Source organism: Polistes dominula, unplaced genomic scaffold (genome assembly GCF_049000335.1).
Source record: "Polistes dominula isolate Pdom_NZ unplaced genomic scaffold, Pdom_raw_medaka contig_28, whole genome shotgun sequence".
Classification (NCBI taxonomy): Eukaryota; Metazoa; Arthropoda; class Insecta; order Hymenoptera; family Vespidae; genus Polistes; species Polistes dominula.
In genome coordinates this window covers 698,276-723,502 of record NW_028300879.1, presented here as the reverse complement: position 1 = coordinate 723,502, position 25,227 = coordinate 698,276, and the positions used below count along the sequence as shown (strand labels likewise).

Sequence of the window (25,227 nt, the reverse complement as noted above, 5' to 3'; positions counted from 1 at the left end):
AAATAGTATTTCTGAAAGTAAGTAGATATTACGTCGTATCTACGTAGTACGTATAGTGCCATTTAAATTAGGTCTAACTACGTATTCTTCAGAAGAGGTAAAATAATTAAAAGAAAAGTTTTGTAGTTAAAAGTTCGAACAAACGAGAAGAGGCCTTCCTCCCTTTTCTCCCACTCCCCCGCCCACCCCCCTCGACCACTCTCTAAGCCCCCATCTCCCGTATAAAGTTTTACCTCAACAATTTTATTTCCGAGTTAACGCGTTGACGGTCAATGATATCATCTCGGCCTAATTTCTTTAACGATACTGAAACTCGGAACTAGTATAATACTCTGATACAAATCATCCGATTTTCCCAAACCCATGTATCCGACTTGGTACTCTCGTATCATTCAGCCTACATCGAGAGAAACGGGTGCTTATCGAACGTTCGATTTGCGGAAAACTCGTAGCCAAGATTCGTGAATATTCGATTGAGTTTGTTAGTGTAATTTTCGTTTAACCTGATTTATCGCTAATATCCTCACAAAGTTGTGTCGATCGATCAGTTAGATCTTCCGTTTGAACGATTTCGAAATTTCATAGATTTCACTGATTCGTACCGATATAATCCTGTATAATTAGAAACGTTCTTATAATGTATCATCATTGGAATATATGTATGCAGATATATGTATATATTTGTTAATAGAAAAAATTTGTGAATGCATTCAAACACGAAACTGTTTGATTTGTTTATTTAATAGAGTTAATACAGATTAGTAAATTATGTAACATTTAGTATATTTATTATGTATTATATTATATATATTATTTTTAATTAGTATATTACATATATATACAAATTAACGTACCTACTAGTAAAAAGATTAAACCATAAATGAAATTATAAAACAAGATTTACTGTACTCAATAAAACCGTAATTTAAAGCATACAAATATACAGATACGCACATTTTTAGATACAAAATTTATGAAAAAGATTTAATTGAAACTATGATATAAACGAAATTATAGTATAAGATTCATCTTACTCGGTAAATCCATAATTCAACGCATGCAAATACACAGAATCATAAATTTTCAAATGCGAATTTATGAAAAAGATTTAATTGAAATATGTATGAAATTACGTAATAAGATAAATTTGACCCAACGGGATTCGTGATTTCTCTTGTTCGACAAATCATACATTGTTCTATACATATATAAGTCCAATTCGATCTTAATCCGTCGAGCAGTGATTATTCTAAGACGGAGACGTGTTCGATCGGTTATATCCGATAGATTTGATATCGTATCCGGCTTCGAGCATCTCCATTTACTTGGAAATTCTCACGGGTGGAATAAGGTAATCAGCCAGTTGACGGCTATTCCCTGGATGGTTCGTGATCTAACTCGAAAATGCTTCGCTACCTCTATTTATCTTTCCTCAGAGGCATCTTATATTGTAGAAATCCTATACTCATATACTAAACTTTAGTATTAGGTAGGTAAATTCAGAGAAATAAAATACTTATAAGAAAAAAATGAATACTTTAAGCAAAAACGAATTAGATTTATCGTACTATAATGAATCCACTAGTACATATATATCATCGCATGGCGTATGATCCTTATATGGGTCGTTCGTTCATACAGGGATCTCGTACAGACAGGTCTTCGAATGAACGACCCGTAATATGGGTCGTTAGTAAACCGGGTCTATGGAAAGTACTGAAATCTCTTAAAATGTCATTCAACTTGTTAATATTTGATATAACAAAAATGAATCATTTCAAAATTTATCTGTGTATTTAATTTTTACAGAAAGTAATTTCGAACACTTGACAGCTAGTGTACGTTTGTTCTATCAAATCTTGGTTTACGTCGCATACATAAACGAACTGATAAATTTATATTAATTATTTGTACAATAATTGTGTCTTATTATTATTATTATTAATATTATTAGATTTTTCTTTAATCAATTAATTTTATTTAACTTCAATAAATATGTTTAAAAGTTAACAACAAGAGTGATCGATGTATATGAAAGTTTTTTAATGAAGATTAATTTCCATGGATGGCGATCGAGTTTTCGTGAGTAAACGATTCTCCAAGGGATTACGTAGATGGTAACTCAGTTTCGACTTCAATTCTCGATAGGCTAAAGCCCCTGTAATACAACAACTTGGTCGAATTAATGTAAGAATTGAAGAGAAGAGCTACTGTTGTTCATCTGAACAACGACTTGACCTAAGAGCACTCCTCCTTATGATTTAAGCAGCTTTGATTTGTTATCATCTATATATACCATCGACTATACTTGACGCACTAATTGTAATATTAGTGAATTATTCAAATGTAATATAAGATACAATTTGTAAACGTGAACAGAAAATTCGACTAAAAAAAAATATGACAGTACAAGTTAATCTTCTAAGTTTCTTTATCTTCTTTTTTTGTCCATACCGGTCAGCTAACATAACAAACAGATGTTACTAGATATTGGATTACTTTGCTAGATAAGAACTCTGTTATCAGTGTATATCGTCTTTCAAAATTTAACACAAAAGCATTCTCGTTGTATAGTGAACAAAGTAATTGCAATTTTTATGACGTCACTTTTACGATCCGATATCGAAGTATAGAAGTAAGGGAAAATGGAGTAATAATGATCGGTAAATTCCATTGAAGCAATCTTCGATAAAGATCAAGTAACAATGCTTGCGTATGTTCAAACTTGTGATTTTAGAAACCCAATAGTGTCACAGCTGTTCCCACAAACTTGACCACCGATAACTCGCCTAACACTCTCTCTATCTCTATCTCTATCTCTCTCTCTCTCTCTCTTTCTCTTTCTCTATCTATTTATATATATTCCTCTTTGCCGTTGCTGTGTATATCTCACGAAATTCAAGTTACGAAAGTTTCGTATAACGACGTTTAACCGGAAGCCTCCACAAAGTTTGTCTCTTAAAACCACCCGCTAACTATCCGAAACCAGAACGTCCCCTAGCAAGGGCTTCATCCATTCTGCTTTCCCAAATTTATTCCTATTCCTTAACCTTTTATCCAGACATTTTCTAGAATCAAAGAATAAAACTTAAATAAATCACAAAATTTATATATATATATTTAGTTAAAAAAGCTTATTATTGCTCGTTGCAATAAAAAGAAAAAGGATACTAAATATCAGAAATAAAAATAAAATTAACAATTATACAAGTAAAGGAGATTATTAAATAGTTGTAGTTTATAAGATAAAAATGTAAGATAAGAGAAAAAAATAGATAAAAAGCGACCTATTTAATATCAAATTCATTATGCTACTATCTCGAATACGTCTATTGTTCATCATAGGAAGATGTACACAAATATACATCTATACGGATAGAAAGTAAAGAGATCTTGCAGCAAAGGGACACCCTTCAGGTATAACTAAAGCGAATGACTGACTAACCGTATGTAGTACATAAGTACATACGAGTTTGCTTCTAACAAGTAAATACCCAGTACCTACCTACCTTCCTACCTACCAAGAGTCTACGTATTCTGAATCTCAAAGTCACCAGTAAAATCAGCAAACGAGGGGATGGAAAGTGCTACTTGCGGATTGTGTCTGTGATTCGGTCAAAGCTCGAGGCTTAGCACAGAGAAGACGAAGAAGCTGGCTACGTTTGTGGTAATACGTAACAAGTTACCATTCAGTATATGTAAATACATATGTATTAGGTAAATATACAGGGCTAAACATTTAAAATAGGTCGCTGGACTTATTTTTACCTTGCCTGTTTTTACCTGGTCATCGGAATAATTTGATTGCTATTGATGTTAAAAAAATAATGTATGCAACTACAAAAAAAATTTCTATTACATGGAATTACGTCAGCCTCGTAACCAAGTAAGTTTAGTGTAAAACATTTTTTTTTTCTATTTATTTAAGTAGAGTGTTTGAAATAGTTTATCTGGTGTGTGTGTGTATGTATGCATATAAAGGACATAGCGAATGTTTCTAAAATATCGACGATCTCTCCTGTTCAGAACAGTCCTTGGCGTGAACGTTAATGACTTAACCAAGCTCGTGACCTTTTCAAAAAGTACTATGGAATTCGATCGAACTTCAACGTTTCTCTCTCACTCTCTCTTCTATAGGTTAGACTCGCGTATTAGTAAACAATTTATTTCACAAAGTAATTTAACTTTTCTAATTGATCAATGTAGACTAGATGTATACATCTATTTGTACGAAGGTTGGAAAAAGAGGGAGAATTTCTGGTCCGGACTTTCTCCCGAATTTACGAAAGAACGCGTGAATGGGAGAGGGAAAGAGAGAGAGAAAGAGAGAGAGAGAGAGATATTGAAGCAGAAAAAGGATGGATGGGGGTGAGACTTGCCTTGGTAAGTTTCGGGATGAAATATACTCCTTTCGAGCTCGGCAAAGTACCACTTTGCGGTCCGGATTTCGAGACGAATCTTTTGGAAGGAGAAGACCCGCGAACCACCCACTACCCATCAACCACCACCACCACTAATACTACCACCACCACCATTTCCAGTACCAAAGTAACAGAGAAAGAAAGAAAATGTGGAAACGCCCAGGCTGGACGAGATTTCTCGCTTACAGGCTAATTCTGCAAGATTTCGTCGAGTGAAACGAGCACTATGATTCATTCCAATCATTCCTCTACGAAAACGCTGAGGGATTGCGAATCGCGGCTATTACTAAGTTTTATTCTACTGTCAAGAACGTATTTACAATTAAGTACTAAATCGGGCAATACTTTTTTAATTTTTTTTTTTTTAACATTTCACTCGTTTCTAAATAATTGGCTGGTATTTTTGTTGCAAGTCTTGTCAAAATTGGACATTTCTTTTTTTTTTTTTTTTAATTTAAAAATTTTTAATTTACAATTTTTGAAGTTTATTTTTATAACGAGTTTTAGATGCAAATGTATGTATATCATATGCAACAGCGTGTGAGTTTCATTTTGCTTTATTTAAATGAGATACGAGAATGTCCACCTTTTATTTTTAATATACTCTCTGAAAATATAAAAAAAATATAGTGCATAAATTTGATTCATACGATTTCTCATGATAATTTGGTGCCCAAGATCTCAAAAAGTATAAATACGATACTTTTTATTGGTGTTATTTTGTAGGAAAATATTATCTGCTATTTGTTTTTAATTTATCTATTGCTAACTTTCGGAAAAGAGAAAAAAAAAAATGACGGAAAATCATTTCTGTCTTTGACAATTGAAGAATGCAAAACTTCTTCAATCTCGAGAACGGGTACGCATTCGCAAAGAATTCAATTATCCTTTCGTTTCTCGCATCACTTCGAATATCTTTCGATATTGGACGATCTCAGGAGCGATAGGAGAGTTCTCCAGAGTCTTGAAAAGAATCTTTTGAGGTCTTTTCGTACCTAAGACGCGAACACGATCGTATTTCTAAGCACTCAATGGATGGATTCAATACTTTTCCAACTATACTAGCAGTGACTCGAAAATTCTCCTAAATCATATCTCATCAATTTGGAATTTTCTTTCTTTCTTTTGTCCTTTTCTTATTGTTACAATAAATTGAAAAAAAAAAAGAATATTTAATAGAAAAATTTTATTAGGTTGTCCGGAATGTAATTTCGTTTTCCCAATAAGAAATATTTAAAAGAGAATTTTTTCATATTCACAGAATTCAAGATGTTTTCAAGGATTGTGAATTGTTGAATTCGACCATTCAGCTATTTCTCGCGTTGTCATTTGACAATTAGCATAATGTGTATAATATAATAAAAATGTGTTGAATATAATCATTTTTATAATCACGCGATAAGTGGGTTAAACAAAAAGTAAGATAAATATAAGAAAGAAAAGATAACGAAATATGTTAATTTAGATAATAAAGCTCAACGAAAGGATGAAACATTCAATGAACATTTTCCAAAAGTGAAATTTTCTAAGAGATTGTATCGTTCGTCCATCCTTTGACGTAGGAACGGTTCCTTTAAAGGACGAAATTCCATCCGATCGTGTTCTCGAGCGTGGTACAATTAACGATGGAGGGTTTCGAAAGCGTTAATAAGCTTCTTAAACGAACGAAAGAACGTCGACGGTTGAAAGTACCTTGTTCTTCAGTTTCACGCTTCGAGAATCTCTACTCACTCTCTCACTCTCTTTCTCTTTTTCGTTCTGTCCCGTTTTTTCTCTTTTTTTGTCCTTGTCATCATCTCACTTCGACATACCCGAGCAGTCTTTTCTCTACGATTTCTTCTCTTCGACGAAGAATTTCGCAAGAAAGACGAGTACTTTCTTCCCCCCCTCTCTCCCTCTCTCATTCTCTCTCTCTCTCTCTTTCACTCTCTTTATTTCTTTCTCTTTCTTACTTTCAAGTCCCTTGTTCCTTCTCAACATCTCTTTTTTCATTCTCACTTTCAAGGACCTCCTTGAGCTTACGCGGCAACGTTGAGAGACCTTTAGAGCAATTTTCCTTAACAAACGAACCAAACTAAAAAGAAGAAGTCGTCAAATAATGTACAAAAGTGAAATAGAGAGAAGGAGAGAGAGAGAGAGAACTTCATTTTAAATACCGAATCTGATCACCCTTGTCAATATCTTTTTTCATGCATTTGAGAAATAAATAAAAAAAAAGAAAAACATACGTTTACTTATATTAGTGGTAGTTACTTATAGGAGTGGTAGTTACTTTTTCGTTGGAAAAAAAGAAAAAAGATTTATTTGAAAAGAAACTTTGTTATGAGGTCGTGTCATACCATTGGACGTTTAACGAAACTGAATTGGAATATGCAGTATTTCCTGCTTCCATTTCCAATCTCCTGTAAGAACAGCAATTTTATGTCAAACGCAGCCAAGACTCGATTTCCACCAACGTACTCGACAAAAAGAGAAAGAAAGAGAAAAAATGTCTTCTTTCTTTCTTTCTTTCTTTCTATCTATCTATCTATCTTTTTATCTCACTCACTCTCTTTCTATTTCCCGTTTCTCTCTTATTTACATGACATCGAAAAGGAGATTGTCTTCTTACTTTCTTACGTACCATCGTGTTCTCTCACCGCTCATCTTCCCGATTTACATTTCATTCGAAAGAGGAGAGTCTGTAGATCTAACGTATTATTTCCCATAGTATTTTTCGGTGGGAACATTGAGAAAAAGCAATATCTTTCTTATTTTTTTTTTCTTCTCTATCTTATTCTTCTTCATCTCCTTCTACTCTTACTCCTCTTTTTTCGCTAGTACAGATACTAAGAAATGAAATTTTCAGTCCTCATGCATTTTGACATTTTCTGAATACGTCGCAACGTATGGTTTATATGTACATGTACGTGTGTGTATGTATGTTTACGTGCGTGTGAAAAAGTAAGCGTATATGTATTCAAAGTGGTAGTCGAATCATTGTTTCTTCGAATTGCTACGTCGTGGGAGGCTGTATTCATTCTTGAATAAGCGAAACACGAAAGATTTCTTCTCCAAAGGCTTCGTAGTGAAATAAAGTCGATAAGGAAGAGAACTACTCTCTCTCTCTCTCTCTCTCCTTCTCTCGAATTTCGAATTTTTCTAAAGTTTCTTCGAGTTTTACTTCTTACTATAAATAACACACGTGTAACACGTAGTCCGATAGTACCTTTCGAAACAATTTTCTCCTAACAATCTCGATCTTATCCTCTCCAATCCTGCCCAATGATTTTCTTTTTCTCTCCAAATAGGATAACAAGATGGTGATAACTTTGTATAAGGAATCTTTTTCTAAAACTAGACAAATAGATAAAACAAACAAAAAACAGAGAATGAGAGGAAGTGTGTGGGGAGGATTACGACTCTTGACACTTGAAAGTAGAACGACTAAATTTAAAGCCAGGCTATGGTTGTTTGACCAGGTCAGGTACCCTCCCCTTGAATAATGCAACACATAGCCTAACGGCTATGAATCACCATCAGACAAAATGGGCACCTCCTTGTTGTAGGTCCATCTCGTTTCACTCCTTTATCTTCCTTCGACCTTTCGTTATATTTCTTATTCTTCTCTTTTTTTTTTTTTTCACTTTCTTTTTTCTTCGACTTACTTCTCAAGTCAGAGAATATTTCAGCTACTATAACGTTGATGTTAAATGTGTTCGAGGTCAATTTGAAAAATTACGATACGTGGTAATTTCTTATAATAAATGTATCATACTTCATCTTTGATTTAATGAAATTACATTTTTTATACGCCTTACTTACGTTAAAATTTAAAACTTGGTTAAAATTAGGTTTGACATATACTCGTATTTTTATTTTTGATTAAAAACATTTACAAATGTGAACATTTTCAATGTGAAGAAAAAAAAGACGTGAGTTTTGTTATTTAATTAGTTCGTATTCGAGTTTATTGAAATTTCAATTTTAACACTCGTATTTTTAAGATTTGAAACGTGACTTTAAGTTTAATTTAACGTTATTTTTCTTTTTTTTATTACAGAAGGAAGTAATACGTGAGCACCGTAAATAAATAAAAATCTCGCGAAACTCGTCAATTTTTTAATTGAACTACTTCGTATCTGATTCATTGAAATAACATTTTCACTTCTACGTCTTGTTCAAACTTAAAGCCTGACTTAAATCGGATTCGACGGGTTTTCATATTTTATTGAAAAAATTCCTAATTAAATAAACGTCAAGATTTTCAATACGAAGAGCAAGTAAACAATATTAGTTACTATGATAAATGAAGATTAGGAAACTCGTCGATTTATTCGTTTAGCTATAATAACTCATGTCCAATTTATTATTAAAATCAAATTTTTAATTTAAACTTCTTAGAATTTTTGAGAGCGTGACTCTTAGTGTGCTAATTTATAATTAAAAATAAAAGCAAATTTTGATTTCAAATGAAAATATTACAAATATTTAAATTAATTATAAAAGAAAAATAATAATAATAGAATAATAGTAAAGAAGAATTCAATTTCTAATTTTTTCGATCTGATGTGAGCTGTAAACGATGAGCTCTACCTTAAAACATGGAAACAGAATTTTACATGTGTTAGCCATTTTGTAAAAATAAATCCAAGACGACGTTGAGTACGATGACGGCTAGGACGAGGACGATGATAACGACGACGACTACGACGACGTGGTACATAAATTTGAATTCGAGACTCGTACTGTGTCATGTATACCTGGTAAATTTCTTTGAAAGAGTCGCTAGTACGATATACTGTATATATACGCGAGCTTGAGAGATATATACTGAAGATAGAAATGAAACGGGAGCATATTAAGTGTGCGTTTTAAACGAGCAACGTATCTACTTACTATATATGTACCTAGGTATACATATATTACATATATACATATATACATTTTAAAGAAACCGTGATTAAACCGCTCGCGAGTTTTGCGAGCCCCAACGAAAAGTTATTTACTACGTGCATATTCCCTAAATAAAAAAAAAAAAGAATAAAAAAAAATTATAAGTATAAAAAAAGACAAATAAATGTATGAACATACGTCATTATTACTTATATGGTAAAATTTTTTGTTACAATGGGTTCTCGAAAATTGTAGCTTTTGTTTAACTTTTACAAAGGGAGTTGATTTCTACTAATATTAAATTATAGTCATTTCTAATGTAAATATGTATGTAATGTAACGTAAATATAGTTATCTCTAACAGAGATAATCATGACTCTTTGTTAATAAACAAATAATTCGCAATAAAATAATATTGCAATTATAAATTGAGATATAAACTATCCTATCTTTCAAGTTGAATGAAACTACACACAAGTGTGTAAAATTTGATTAAAATCGGTTCAGTAGTTTAGGAATCCATTGCGGACAAACAACGTGACACGTAATTTATATATATTAGATGTATGAGATTCTTCGAAAATTTTTTAGATTAGTTTTAATTACTTGACGAAATGTTTGATGATGTATTGGATTCACATTATTGAAAGATTTCTTTATACTATCTTTTTGAGCATCTTTCTCCTCTCTCTCTCTCTCTCTCTCTCTTTCTCCAATTTTCGCTCTCTCTCATACAACCATCTTGTTATACATAGATAGGTCTCTTACATTCGAATTATATGTTTATTATTTAGGTTATACAAACCATCAAAATTAAATGATCCCTATCGTCTTTCTCTTATTCCAAGTTTCTTTCTCAAGAATCGATGTTCGCGAATAGTCTGCTCGAAAATTCGTTCTTTCGTTATTTCATTCGTTGTATAACTTTCTTCGTAATATCATAATATACGAACGACGCTAAAGCATCAACAACAGCAACAACAACAGCAACAACAGCAAAGGAAGACAGTAACAACAAGTAAAAACAAGACAACGATGGAAACAACTACGAAAATGACAATGATAGCTGAGGTAGCCAAGAGTGACACAGTAAAAACCATTCGTCTCGTTTGTTTCAGGTTCTTCCACCCTGGAAAGCTTCCAAATCCGGGAGCCTATCCTTCAAAATTCGTACGAACGAGCCGAACGGACTAATAATGTATAGTCGTAGCGGAGCACACACAAGGGTACGTATTTTTTTTATATATCTTGTTTTGTATCTTTAAACATTTTTTATTAGCGTAATTTAAAAGAAATTTTGAATAAATTCCGAATATTTTGTTAGCCTATTTTTATTACAAAGGTAATAGCTTATATTACCTTAATTCTAGAACATTGAAGCATTGTCTTCATTTCATTGACATTTAAATTACAAATTTTTATCGAATTACATCATATTCCATCGATTCGATCAACTTTATTCGTACAATTTGAATTCCATGATATCTTCATTAAAGATCGACTCATTTGGACTTTCTTTTTATTTTAATTTAATTATTAACATCAAAAGAGGAATTGATTTTGAGATCTGTGTTAATTAAAAATTTTTCTACCCACCTTGATGAGCACTGGAAACCTTCTTAAAATATTTGACCCTTTTCTTAACGCCTTTAACATAATATTTGATTTTAAATAATATTTCTTAAACGTTATATGTATTTTTTTCTTTTTTTACATATATATATTTTTAGAAAACCTAAAAATAATAAAACAAGCATAGCGTGAAATCGATAAATTGTGTGTCGTGGCGAATGAGTGCAGCGACCGAATTCGTCCTGATTCATAAACGATTCTCTAAAGTTTTATAGCCAGCATCAATAAAATTTCGCGTTGGTGTCGGACAAACGGGTAAACGAATTCATCGTTCGAGAGGGAAAGGACACATAGGTATTGGGAAAGCTTGAAATTTATGCATCGGTTATTAAATTACCTCTAGGCTTGACCTTTAGATTATAGACCACGGAAATGCGTTTTCAAACTATACCACAAATCGAAGTTTGCTAGTATTTTGACAAGAAACGTGTGATACCGAAAATACGAATTGTACGGTATAAACTATAAATCAGTTGAGACAACAGGAATTATTCACTTCTTCATTGACTGACATAATAGCTAATTTGCTGAAACATTTGCTGTTCTTATATTTGTATTTGTTTATTCTTGTCAGTGATTTGTAAAATTGGATTTAAACAAAACTAAAACTGTTATTTTTTTATGGTTTAATATTCTTAAATTAAACCGTAATAATGATAGCAATGATAATTCATTTTCGTCATAAGACTTATGAATGACGTAAATTTTAAAAAAATTTTCCAACTTTTCCAAATCTTTTCCAATTCGTTATTTTGTTACGAAAAAAAAAACCCAGAGTTTTACTGAAATTTTTATGCTATACTTTTTTTTATCTGCACTTTGAACTTCCTTTTTTTTTTAACCATTTATATCGGACGAAACTTTCAGTTGACCTAACTTAAAAGACTTTAATATATTTAAATAAATGTAATAATTGAATACAGTAGAGTAAAGATTATTAGAGATTCTATGAACGTGTGGTAAAGTTTAAAAGAAGAGGTGATGGCAGTGGCCACTTACCCGTCACAACTTTAAACTAGCATCTTTTCTTTAACCTACTTTCGGAAACAGTAAGCACTCATTTACAAAGTCTGCCAGTAAATCTTGACTTTATTGCTACATATTAAAGTGATTTATTTTTCATAAGAATTATTCTCTAGAGGACATTACTCCGTGAGATGTTAATAATTTTGCTTTTTAGAGAGATCATTCCTCATCCTTGAGCTCTTTATTCTTAGCTTTTTAAATTAACTATAATTTTACTCTATTTATTATAAAAAAAAAAAATACAGAAATAAAACGATTAGAAGATATATTGTGTATTTTTTGGCTATTACAAATTACGTGAAAAAAATAGCGTAAACAAAAATGTATGAACACATAACGAAATAATACAAAACCTAGAACAAAATGATTAAAAATAATTAAGTGAATGTTTGTTTCTCTTCTAGGAGGATTTGTTCGCATTCGAGATCTTAGATGGGCACCTTTACCTCCATGTCGATCTTGGAAGCGGATCTGTAAAAGTAAAAGCATCTAAGGATCGAGTTGACGATGGTGCATGGCACGACGTGGCCTTACGACGAGTCGACAGAGATGGTCGTGTCATCGTTGACGACTCTACTGTTGAATTTCATACTCCAGGTGATATTACATCTTTTTTTATTCTTCTCCTGTTTACACCAATATGTTCAACCCACTTTTATACTAACAATTTAAGGGTCGTCATAGCGATTAATTGAAGTCCAGACAGAATCAAAGTTTTGTATCGAATGAAAAAAAAATATTAAATATGCAAATTAACTCTTAGTTTGTTAAAATATGTCACACACATAAATACAGAAACCCACATTCAAAAGTCAGCTATCTCAAAAAAAGAATTTTTTTATACTATAAATCAAAAATCTTTGATATCTCATCAGAGGATCTTGCAAGTGCATGTTCGACTACCATGTTTGACACGAATCATAAATCAATTGTTCTCAGTGTCCTATCGTACGCGGGTTGTTTTATTGTTAAAGCATATTCCAGCATGTTCCTGGAAATATTCTTTTCTTTAACCATAACAGAACAGGAAATGAATAACGGAAAGAGATAAAGAAAGATAGAAAAAGAAAGAAAGAAAGACAGACAGACAGACAGTCGGAGAGACAAGGGAGAACGTAGAAGGGCAAAAGAGGCACTCGTAATTCAGAGTTACACGCTTGAGTACACTTATCTGCTGGAACAACTAACCAGCCGCCCGACTCGGCCAGACAGTAGCCAACTCTGAAAAATGACTCTACGTTACTAGACTTTCTAGCTGGCTCGAAGAACACGCGAATCGATTTTTTCCTACACTCTTAAAAGTACGAAAAACCCGCTGTCGACGATCCACGAATTCTTTACTTTCATTAACAATAAGTCTTACTCTTTTGGATATTCTTTTTTTTCTTTTTTATTATCTTTTTTGTTATTGTTCTAAATAATATAAATATTGCAGCATATATAATATTCGTTATTAGGTTATTATTAGATTATTACTAGGTTATTAGACGTATTAGGTAACCGAAAAAAATGTATTATTATGTTATTTGAAAAGCTCATGTCATTCAAGGACGATACTATTACACTGTATTTACCAATCGGTCTGAACTTTCTGAGCAAGCTTATATATACACACATACATACGGAAGTTGGCTAATGAAGAGACAGGAAGGAATAAGACACGGTCGAACGGTTTGGTCTGTGCCAGGAAGGGAAACAAATGCCGGTTAATAATTTTCCAAACTCGAGAGGTTGTGAGAGGAACGAGGACGCGAAGTACATTTCGCGGACTTTCCACGGCTTTATTAAACCTATAAATAAACAGGAAGTTTGGAGTTTCCGCCGGTAGGAGGTCCTTCATCGTAGCTCAGCACTACTCTACGCTTCGAATAATACCTACCGCTCGAACTTTAGCAAGAAGGAATATCGGGTTGTTCAGCACTCTCCATCTCTTCCTCCTTCTCTTCCTCCTCCTCTTTCTCCTCCTCATACTTCTACTTATACCAGTCTCTCGACCTACCACTTCACATCTTACTCCATATTCCTTGAAGTCCTCCTTCAGGATCGCCAAGATGTCTCTCCTACTCCTTTCTATTCCATCGGCATCGTTGAAAGTCGGACTTTCAGTGTAAACGTTGAGTCTCATCGTATGTAACCTTCTCCTCCTTAGATATATAACCTCGTATAAAGGAACTTTCGTGACTTTCCAAGACTTCCGGTTATGTCTTTCATTCGTCAAGCTCGCGTTTCTACGAATAATACCTAGTACATACATACATAACACGTAAGCACGATTCAAACCAACTTGAGAAAGTCGATGAGTCTTCCAAGTAAAACAGCACCTACCTTCTGCTTAGCACGAATCGGCCGACTGAGCTAGCATCGATCGATGACTTTTCATCTCGACGTTAAACTACCCTTTTCTCCTCACCCCAATTCAAACAAAAAAAACATTTATTATTCTACTATTTATTCTTTCTTCGATATCGTAAACCACCACCGAGTGTAGTTTAAATTCTACTTGGATTAAAAAAGAATCGTTTTGCTAGATTTTTAATTACGTTTTGCACGTCAAGCGTGATGTTTGCTGAAACCTGACCGCGTTCTTTTATTTTTCTATTTCCTTTTCCTCTTTCGTTTACTTTGACAAAAAAAGAAAAAAGAAGAAAATAAGAATAAAGTAAAAATAAAATAAAACAAATTTCAAACAAGTTGTTTATTCGAAACTTGTATTTCTCGTAGTAAAAGAGAAAAAGGAGAGGACTTTAAGTGAATCGACTTTACCTCTCGAATTTTTCGTTTAATTTGATGAGCAAACGGCTGCACGAGCTTGCCTACTTGATTTGTCTCCTAGTTTTGAAATAAACGAGCTACAAGCTCGTCTACCGAAAATTCTCTCAGCTTGCATTAACACAAATGCCTTTTAACTCCAAATGGAAAACGTCGTCGATCGTCCTAGTCCGAGGATGCTTTCAAAATTAAACAAGCAATAATTTGTTGGAAAAAGTTAGTTCGAAAATATTCTCTATTCCTACGTGCAATCTGATGATTTAGTTCTATTTATTTCTTTTTCTTTGTGTTGCTTACAGCGAGTCCATCGATTGAACATTACTATGAATTAGTTTACAATCGATCGATTCTCAAGTTTACAATTCTTTCGCTCAGGTGATACCACCCAACTTGATTTGGACGGATTACTTTACATCGGTGGAGTTGGTGCACCCTTCGCACCATTGACCGTTCCACCTGTTTTATGGACTGGTACTTTGCGACAGGGCTACGTTGGTTGCATGAGGGATCTCGTTATAAATGGCCATCCTGTTGATATCGCTGGATACGCGCAGCAACAAGATTCAGGTGAGTACTTAAATTATTTTCCTTCCTAATGTAAAATTACGTTCAAATATACATACATTTTTTGTATGGTATAATGATTAATCAAAATATTCAGTTCCGAAGTTTTCATTCGATCATGTTTGTACAGTTGGCCAATCGTTCTCAATATTATCTTTTAACACCTTACTGAACTAATTGTATGGTTCATTTAAAAAAAAAAAAATTAATTATAAGCATATGAAGAGTACAAAGACAACAATAGAAATTGCATTTAAAATTCTAAAAATTTGTTAAGTATGATAACGTTTGTTATTTACAAATTTGTACAAACAATTATAAACGCTCACTATTAAAATAAATTTGATCTTTGGAACATGTTCAAAGCTGAAAAAATTTAACATATACCATAAACGAATAACGTAGACTCTCACAAATAAAATTATTAATTAAACAACTTTTTGCACATATTCTTTTGTTTTATTCTGTACTCTTTGTAATAGAATATAAAAAATAATTTTTGTAAAACATAATATATCAGCAGGTTGCAGTATAGCATCCAACAAATTGTATTGTCGCATTAAGTAATTATTTAAGATTAAAAAATGTTGACCAAATAACTTTGCAAATGTTCTTCTCGTCTGGAATGTTAAAAGTTTATGTTTTTTAAGAAAAAAATGATGAAAAAAAGCTCCGCTGCGGACAGGATTCGAACCTGTGCGGGCATAGCCCATCAGATTTCGAGTCTGACTCCTTAACCACTCGGACACCGCAGCTTGCAATTGTTCGTTACTCACTTAACTTTCCTGTCTAGCATTCTACTTTAACTACTTTCTTTTCTTTTTCATATTTTTTTGAAAGTAAAACAAGACATTCCTCGCTTTTTATCTTTTAAACGATCATTTTGTACAAGTGATACTCGTCACAATTACATTCAACAAGGAGATAGGAGGTATTTTTTGACTTGGATAGCTACTAACCACCCACCCCTCTCTTTCTCTTTCTCTTTTCCTTTGTGAAGTTGCATTAGTATAGATCGTTTAACGAGTAATTTGACGACGATTTGTTAGGTGCCGTGAGGCCAGCTTGTCACGCTCAACCATCCCTTCACTGTTCTTCGCAACCCTGTATGCACGGTGGATATTGTCTCGAGGGTTGGAACAGATTCCATTGCGATTGCACCGGAACGCCGTTTACCGGTCCCACTTGTGGAAAGGGTGAGTTCCTTTTTATATTCCTTCGTTAGTGGAATTTTTCATTCGTAGAATTTGTAGCTCGAATCTTTTAGTTTGGTAACAAATTGGCTTTACACAAACACACACACATACGCATGCATAAAATAAAAGAGAAAAAAATGATTTAATATTATTACCGTTTAACGAGAGAATGGTAATTTCTAAAATAACGAATCCTTTTGTTTCAAACAGGTGTGCTCTTTCGGATAAAAAAAATTCTCATTAATTTTATCTCCGATGTTTCTTTTCATTTGATGGTTTATTTTATTCATTGCCTTTTCTTATTATTTGTATTATTATTTTTGATATTTTTGCTAGACGCATCGACGTTGCATTTAAACGGAACACAACAGATGACCGCACTGATGCCAGATGATTCGAGAACGCAAGCAGAAGAAGTTATCGTGCGTTTCAAAACAACCAGACCACGTGGTCTCCTAATAGCAACGAGCTTGGAAAACAGCAGCGATCGATTACAAATTTATCTTGAGGAAGGCAAAGCAAAGATGCTCATTCATATAGGTGACAAGGAAAAGGTGAGTTTACGAAAGTTTTCTTACAATTAGACAATATTTTTGGGACTTACTTAAGTATTATAAATAAAGATTTTGGATGTGTATGGATCTGTTTGTTGTTGCAAATGAATGAGATAAGAATAATTGAATGTCTTATTAACGAAACCAAAACAAGTGTGTACGTCTGATAAAGACAATTCGAAATGGGCGTACGAATATGCTGCAATTTAATAACCCTAAATTAATTTACTTTATTCATAATGTAAATTCGTAATAAAATGATAGAAGCGTAGGTTAACAAATTTTCTTTTTATAATAAATTTTAAACGAATTATTATTTATTGATAATAAAGAAAAATATCTGACCGAAGAAAGTGTTCGTCTAAAATAGTACAGTGTTCAGTAGTACGAGTCAATCATTTTTAAGTACTACAGGTCCATATATAGTCAGGCATGAATTAATTCCATAACATCATATTTCAATTGTATATAAATACACGAATAAACAATATTATCAATTTATTATTTATTGTAAAAAGAAAATTAATTGAACGATAAATAATAATACAAAATTCTTCTTTAATGTAATAACATAATAATCCATTGTTTCTACATTTGATAAATGTTCATACAATATATACACATTCTATACAGATAAATAGAAAATAATCTATTCGTATGTACAAATTCATGTGTGTTTAATATTAAAAGCAGTTGAAATTGAAATGGAAAGTTAAAATGACTTGATAAAATTTAATTGTTATATAAAAGAAAAATGTGAGAGAGATAGAGAGAAGGAGGAAAAAAAAGTATTAGGAAAATAAATAAAAGAAAAAAGAGGAATAAGAGAGAGAGAGAGAGAATAGAGAGAAAAGAAGTGGTGGTAACGTTCGAACAAGCATTAACTCGATTTCACGAGAGCATTCCGGTCTACGTCTCTCTTCATAATTTAGGAAGATCTTCGTTGCTAGCTCTTGGATGGTCCCAAGCAAGCTCGAAGAGTTGAAAGCACTCTTAGCGTTGTTAGAAAAGTGCACCATGCTCTTTCTCCTTTGCTTCTTCTTCCTTTTGCACTCTCTCTTTCTATCTATTTCTAAAGAAGAAGAAGAAGAAGAAGAAGAAGAGTAGGTCGCCACAGCGCTCGGACGTTAACTTAATACATCAAAGGAGCAAAGTTCTAGTCAGTAAATGGATCTTAGTGGTCCTTCTCTAGCTCGAATCTTCTTCACCAAAAGCGATATTCTTTCTGGCAGTAACGTCGAACGGACAAAGATTAACGACAACGTGCTTATGTAAATAGGATTACATTTTCATTCTCGTTGACAACCGCTCATCACACAACTACTCGGTTCTTCTCTCTCTCTCTCTCTCTCTCTCTCTCTCTCTCTCTCTCTCTATCCTTTTTTGTTCTTTTCTAAATTATTATTAAATTTCTTAAATACAGAGATTTGAAACTTGAATCATACTATAAAATATAAAATATTTCATGTAATAATAAATTTATCGAATTTTGTAATAGAATTAATTTCGTATAACCTTGACAAAATAACCTGTGTCTTAAAATAAAAATAAAAAAAAAGGATGAAAGAACGTATTAAAGTTTGTAATAAAGGAACGTTCGTTATCGATCTTGGCAAATATAGCAAAAGACTTAATGTTAGGATGAAATTTTCAACGAGTAATTAAGTGGTCGAGATGCGCGCTAATGCATCTCTACAGACCAAATATTCTCTCTTTCTCTCTTACTATTAATTACTTGAAAATCACAGAATTCACAATGAAATCGGGAGGAAATATTTCTAAAAGTAGAATATCCATAGTAGTATAAAATTCGTACTACTTTTTCAACATTCTCAGATAAGTTTTTTTTTTAATATTTTATTAAATCATTCGATATTTTCGTCAAATTTTTAATATCCTCAATTTCGAAGGAATAAATATCTTATTTCATTTCATTTCATTTGTTATCATGTTATTATTATTATTGTTGTTAAAAAAAAATGGTAATTTTTTTAGTTTCATAAACGAAATTCATGCTTTCTTCTTCTATACGTTTTATATCAATCTTGTCAGAAGCATTAATATTCCTTTAACCCCATAGTCGTCTATGGTGGAGACTCAAAGTTACCACTGGAAGTTTCATCTGGTGACTTCGCAAAGCCACTCGCACGCCTTTGTAGATTAGTTACACCTGATATTTACTCGAACCTATCTTTACCCTACGTACATACCGAGTGAGTCATTTATAACAAACCACCCGAATTACTTAATTGCTATGTGAGCGATAAAGAAAAATGTCAAATAAAACATAATGAAATTTGAAACTCACTTAATCCCATGTTACGTAAGTGTGAACGTGTTTGTTATATTACACGTTACGTTTTATTGTTGTTTATTTTTATTTTTAATCTAAACAAAAATTAATATAAAAACTCTAGCGTTGTTCACCATGTACATCAGCTAAATACACTTTTGCTAATCTCGAAACCAAGTATGAATTTAGTTCAATAAATTGTTATTTAAATCACTAATAGCAATCGAATTATTTGGTTAAGCTGTTTTCAATGACTCACCCAGTATATTTGAATGTATATATGTATGTTTGTACTTACAAGGTAGAACGTACAAGAACACTCGTTTGACTCGGTGCTTTCGCTACGACAACAACCGCGAGCTTGAGCCCTGCTGCAAATAACGGATCAGAAACAGATGGCGTTGTTTGATGCAAAACACATGGGTTCTACCCTTTTCAACACCCCTCTTCCCCCATCTCCCTATAGCCCATTCTGCGAATCCTAGCTAATGCTATTTGTATTCGAGGTTTGCACTTAAAAGCTAAAAATCCTTTTTTTAATTTTTCTTTTTGTATCCTCCAAGTAATTATTTAAATCCTGCGGTTAATATATTATTTTTCTTTTTACTTTTGCTTTTCGCGTATATGTTTGTGTGTGCGTATACGTTTGTGTATGTGAATGTATACTATAATATTCTTTTGAAATATGAAAAAGAAAGAAAGAAAGAAAGAGATAAAAAAGAAGTTATGTGAAAGATTAAAGCGAATAAAAAATGAATCAACGGTACTTTGTGCGTGGGCTTTGCCTTTTTTTTTTTTTTTTTCTTTCACGATGGAAACGACTGATAGGGATGCGTAATTCACTCGTTAACCCGTTGACGCTCACTTTAAAATCTGTGATGGACGAAAAAAAACTTGTTTTTATTTTTTTTTTTTTTTTTAGAATACTAAGAACACATAGGACGGCTAAAAAACGGCATTTACATCAACGGATTAATGGTTGATAACTAATTCAAATATTCTCCCGAAATTTTTTTCATTTCTGTTTGATGTATTATTTCTCTTTTTTTTTTTTACTATTATCATATATAGCAATATTTAATTATAAAACTAATAATTTCATTTACTAATAAAAACAAAAATAAGATAATCGTCATTATATTATATTCCGTTTATTGACATTTCAAAATTAGAATGTGGATTATCAATAACACGTGAAGTAAGTAAGTAAGTATGTAATACCATTGATTAAAGTTGAAAATTTTCCCGATGTCGAACATCAAAAGACGACGTGCAAGAGAAGATCAAACATGAATCTATTGAAGTATTTACTCGAAAACCATTTAACTATATAGTCGTATGCACGTACACACATATACACATACATATATAGATAGGGAAAAGTTCTAAGTTATTATGAATGGGAACATAGAACTTGAGAAAGTATTAAATGATGACCAAACGTCTACGTAATTCACGATAACATTTCGATCTTATGCAGTATGCCTAATGGGCCCTTGATAATCGTATGAAATAATTGATCCGTTAATGCGCTGCCTTCTACAATTTGCCTATGGCGAATATCCGAGTTGCTAATCGTTCGCAAACCTGAAAATCAGAAACTCACTCTCTCTCTCTCTCTCTCTCTCTCTCTCTCTCTCTTTCTCTATCTATGATTTGAACAGATACTCATGATTAAGATAATCCGAAATTCAAACGTCATTATTCGCTGAAAAGTTGAATTTTACCTATAAACGTTGTTAAAATTTCTAACTGCATACACAAATACAAAAATATGTCTATACATTTGAGTAGTACATTTTACATCATTTTGTATCATTTTTTTTTTTTTTGATACAGTTCTTTTGTAATGACAGCTCAAAATAATTCGACCATTTTGGCAATTAGTTTTCCATTGTTTCCACTTAAATACTTCATATACCGCTAGAGGATGCTAGAAAATAAGATAGGAACATTGATTATTTCATTTACATTTTTGATTCTTATAAAATCAGAACCAATATTTGACGAGTGTCAAATATTATCATAAATAGTCGATAGATTATAGATAATAAATGGAGATAGGTTTTTCTATCTGTAAGCATTTGACCGGTGATACCGGGTCAGTCGTAAGTTTAATGTCTCGAATGTTTGAGCAAGGAAGACTAATTCTAGTCGTGATGCAAATGGGTTAATATTTGTTCATAATTCTTGTAGAAGTTTGCAAAGATGTTACAAGAAGAAAGTTAATTCTGATCGTTATCTTAAACTGGATTTAGTAACTATGCATAAGCACTGTAAACGTGAAAGGATGCTAAAATTTCTTTAACCACATTGAACTTTTTAATGTTTGATATAATAAAAATAATAAATTATTATTTTTACGAATATCTGCAAAAAAATTTTGAACTTTTGATTAATAATATGTATACGTGAATATATGTACAATGGATAAATTCGGGCATGAAAAATATTTTTCCCATATAAATGGTAGACACTTATGTTAGCGTAGGAACCCTCCTACGTTATGTGCATATGTGCATATGTATAAAACAAAAAAGAAAAAGGAAATAAAACAAAGCGAGTCTCCATGCAAGCTTCGATCACTATCGCGAATAAAAGCTTGGAAAGGTGAAAGAGGGATGGAACACACACGAAAAAAATGTGAATACTCGATGGTACTTGTTTTACAACATGCTACTACGTGTATTCGTTTTTACGTTTGTACGTATTAGTTTATTGTTGAGTTTTAAAAAGTATACTAGAATCGACGATACTAATTTTCGAATATTGCACAATTCTGGTAACCTCCTTCTTTCCCTTACGAATTTTAATTCGAACGAGAACATGAAATATTCTCTTTGTTTCTTATTTCGTTATTTAAAAGATCAGAAAAAATAGCTTGGGATAAAACAAATATTTTGAAAAATCTTTAATTGTTTGATTTTTTTAACATAGTTTCCTATAAAAAAAAAAAAATAATAATCGATTTTAATAATCGAAATTAATTAACAAATCTGTAATACTATATTTACGAACATTCAAAATTTAGATACATACATACATACAAACATATAAATATATAGGTATGTACTATGTATGCAGATGACGAAACGATGTTAGAAATGCGAAATAAACGAGGGTGCGATTTCCTATTCCTAGGAGAGAAACGACAATGATATTCAGAAAAGAGGAATCGTAATATCCGTTCGCGCGATAGACTTTCCATGTAATTTCACTCTCAGCTTGAAAAAGAGCGCATACGTTTCTTCTACTCTTGATGGTTGTGATGGTTCGAGGTGAGAGTTAGGGTTGAAGTTGGAGTTGGAGTTGGAGTTGGAGTTGGAGTTGGGGTTGGGGTTGAGGTTGGGGTTGGGGTTGAGGGTGTCGACGGTGGCAAACACTTTTTTGTGCGACACGTTAGCTATCCAAAGAGGTGGTAAGCTCTTCTTCCACGTTGAAAATCGACACGTTCGAATGAAGTCTAGAAAAGCTGGCAGCTCTAACCGGCGATTTTATTTTCCTTTCTCGCTTCCATCAAATTCGATTTATTCAGGATGTAATTCGTGGAACGTTAAAGAGAATCCGAGATGAGAGAGAATAATATATAGATATTACTATTATCTACTACCGTAGTAATACCTGAGGTACTGGTGATGCTAAACAAAAATTTAACTAAATCGAACTGCCAACCGAATACGGGAATATCTATATATGTATATATTATATATAAAAGAGACACACACAAATGCTCTTCACTCTATAAATTTGTAATAGAAATAAATGTGCGACAGAAACAAACGTGATCGAAATTACTTATGGGAATTGTTCGACTTTCAATGACAATTAATTTTACTGCTTTGTTTAAGTATCTGTAAAGATAATTAATTACGGATACACACACACTTGTAAAAAGAGAAAAAAGAACAAGGAAAAATAGAAAATATATTTTTATACGAACAATTAACAAGGTCGTATACGTGGGTGTGCGAACACCTTCGGGGACAGGTATTTAAAGTAATTAAAACTTGATCGATCTGTACGAATAAAATCAGATAATTTTGTTAGATTGATATTTATTTATAATGAAAATAAATTTTATCTGCATTTGCGTTACGTATCAATCAAAAACAGCAACAACAACATCAATATCAACATGATGATCGATTCGGTTGAGAATAGCAAACAGTAGCCATCGACAGAGCCTTCAAAAGACAGAGAGAAAGAGAGAAAGAGAGAGATAGAGAAGGAGAGTTTCATTTGGTTAAACCCTCATAAATTTGGACAACTCGTCACTATCTGTTTGTTCTTGCAACGGGTGTCCTGCTAATGTCATACTATGGGGGTACACGTTGCTCGTGTATCATCCACCGGCTGACGCACGTTTGTCACCTAACGTCAGCTCTACGTCAACGTTATCGAGCATCCTGCAACAATAAGATGGACGTTTTATTGGCCAAACAGAGATTGTTCCTACACTGTAACATCCTTCCCTAAATAATCTTTAAACGATGTCCATTTTTAATCGAATCTCATCTCAATTATTTAAAGAGTTGATAAAAAGAAAGGATTATAAAAATATAACGAAAAAAAAAGAGAGAAAGAGAGAGAAAAATAAAGGAGAGAATAGACAACAAGTTTTAAATTCAATTTTCTTCCCCAACTGTAATCGTATCCATCAATTAATGAAATTCCTCTTCCCCAACTAGTTTCTTTTATTAACGAGGCAAAAAACAGAGTCTCGTAATACCATAAACTCGTTAATTAGGCTAAACGAATTACGTATTAACTCGTGAGAAAAAATTTAATTGCATTCCTTATAAATGAGTTACTTTATTATTTACGAAGATGCTTTTCTCGCTGTACCCATGATCCAGTAACACTTTATATTTGTCTTTCTACTTTTAATTATACCTACATATGTTACACAAATATTATGAACAAAACAAATATTTTTAAGCAAGAAAACAAAAGCTAATCTTATAATTTCTTTTATTATTATTACCTCTATGGTACTTATAGACCTACCTATTTCTTTTCTATATCAAATATCAACTACATCCATAAAATTATCCGATTAAAAATATTCCTTAGCTTATCATCTCCATTCTTTTTTATAAACTTTGGTTTTTTGATTTTTAATGTCAAAAAAAATTTGTTTAAACAAACGATCAATCTAATCGAAAATTTTCATCGGTAAAAATCTGGTCGAAGGATGATCAATAATAATATTATTTATTATTATTATTTTCTTCTTTTTCTTCATTATGATTTGATCGAAATATTTCCAGATGAAAAATTTTGTTCGTCAAATTTCTCAACAGATATTTCCTCGGCATTTAAGCAGAGCGTGTATCACCGGTGCCAATTCAACACACTTTGAGATGTATATATATACCTTCACACATACATAAACATTCCCATATGTATATACATACAAGGAATAGACTTCAGTGGGCACATGTAAACGACGAATATCGGTAAAAATCAGAGAACGGAAATTAAACGCTCGGCGTTGAGCACGCGATAACGTTGCGACCTCCCTTTAATCCGCCACTGGCTACACCCCCCCCTCCTTCCTCCAACCCCCGACAAATAATGTAAGCGAGTGACTACGAGGCAACGAATATTTCGAACGAATAATACCTATAATCGGAGAATCGTGCGAACGTGTAAAGTGGCAAACCGATAAAAAGACTTGAAAAGTATTTAATGACGTCCTTTTATTCTTTAACGACCGATTAATTACCCCACTTCCTTTTCCTACCCTATATTTCTTTCTTATATACATTCTTACGTGATCAAGTAACAAGTGTTATAAGAAGAATATATATGTATATATATTATATAATTCTATTCAATAAACGTGAAACTTTTATGCGATATATTTTAATGTGATATAAAATATTTTTACAGAT

At 32.5% G+C, this 25,227-nt stretch overlaps 1 protein-coding gene and 1 non-coding gene across 6 annotated transcripts in view; one reads left to right on the top strand and one right to left on the bottom strand.

Moving 5' to 3' along the window:
* The window catches only part of Nrx-1 (neurexin 1), a 263,851-nt gene that overhangs the window by 178,705 nt on the left and 59,919 nt on the right, over positions 1–25,227 (top strand). For all 5 annotated transcript variants that reach the window (XM_015324919.2, XM_015324920.2, XM_015324923.2 and 2 more), the window contains 5 exons: positions 10,415–10,522; positions 12,359–12,551; positions 15,099–15,290; positions 16,337–16,483; positions 16,820–17,037. In XM_015324919.2, the coding sequence (XP_015180405.2) occupies positions 10,415–10,522; positions 12,359–12,551; positions 15,099–15,290; positions 16,337–16,483; positions 16,820–17,037 (858 nt within the window). The remainder of the gene's footprint in view (positions 1–10,414; positions 10,523–12,358; positions 12,552–15,098; positions 15,291–16,336; positions 16,484–16,819; positions 17,038–25,227) is intronic.
* Positions 15,961–16,042, bottom strand: TRNAS-CGA (transfer RNA serine (anticodon CGA)). Its single transcript has one exon. It is a non-coding gene; the product is annotated as a tRNA-Ser (tRNA).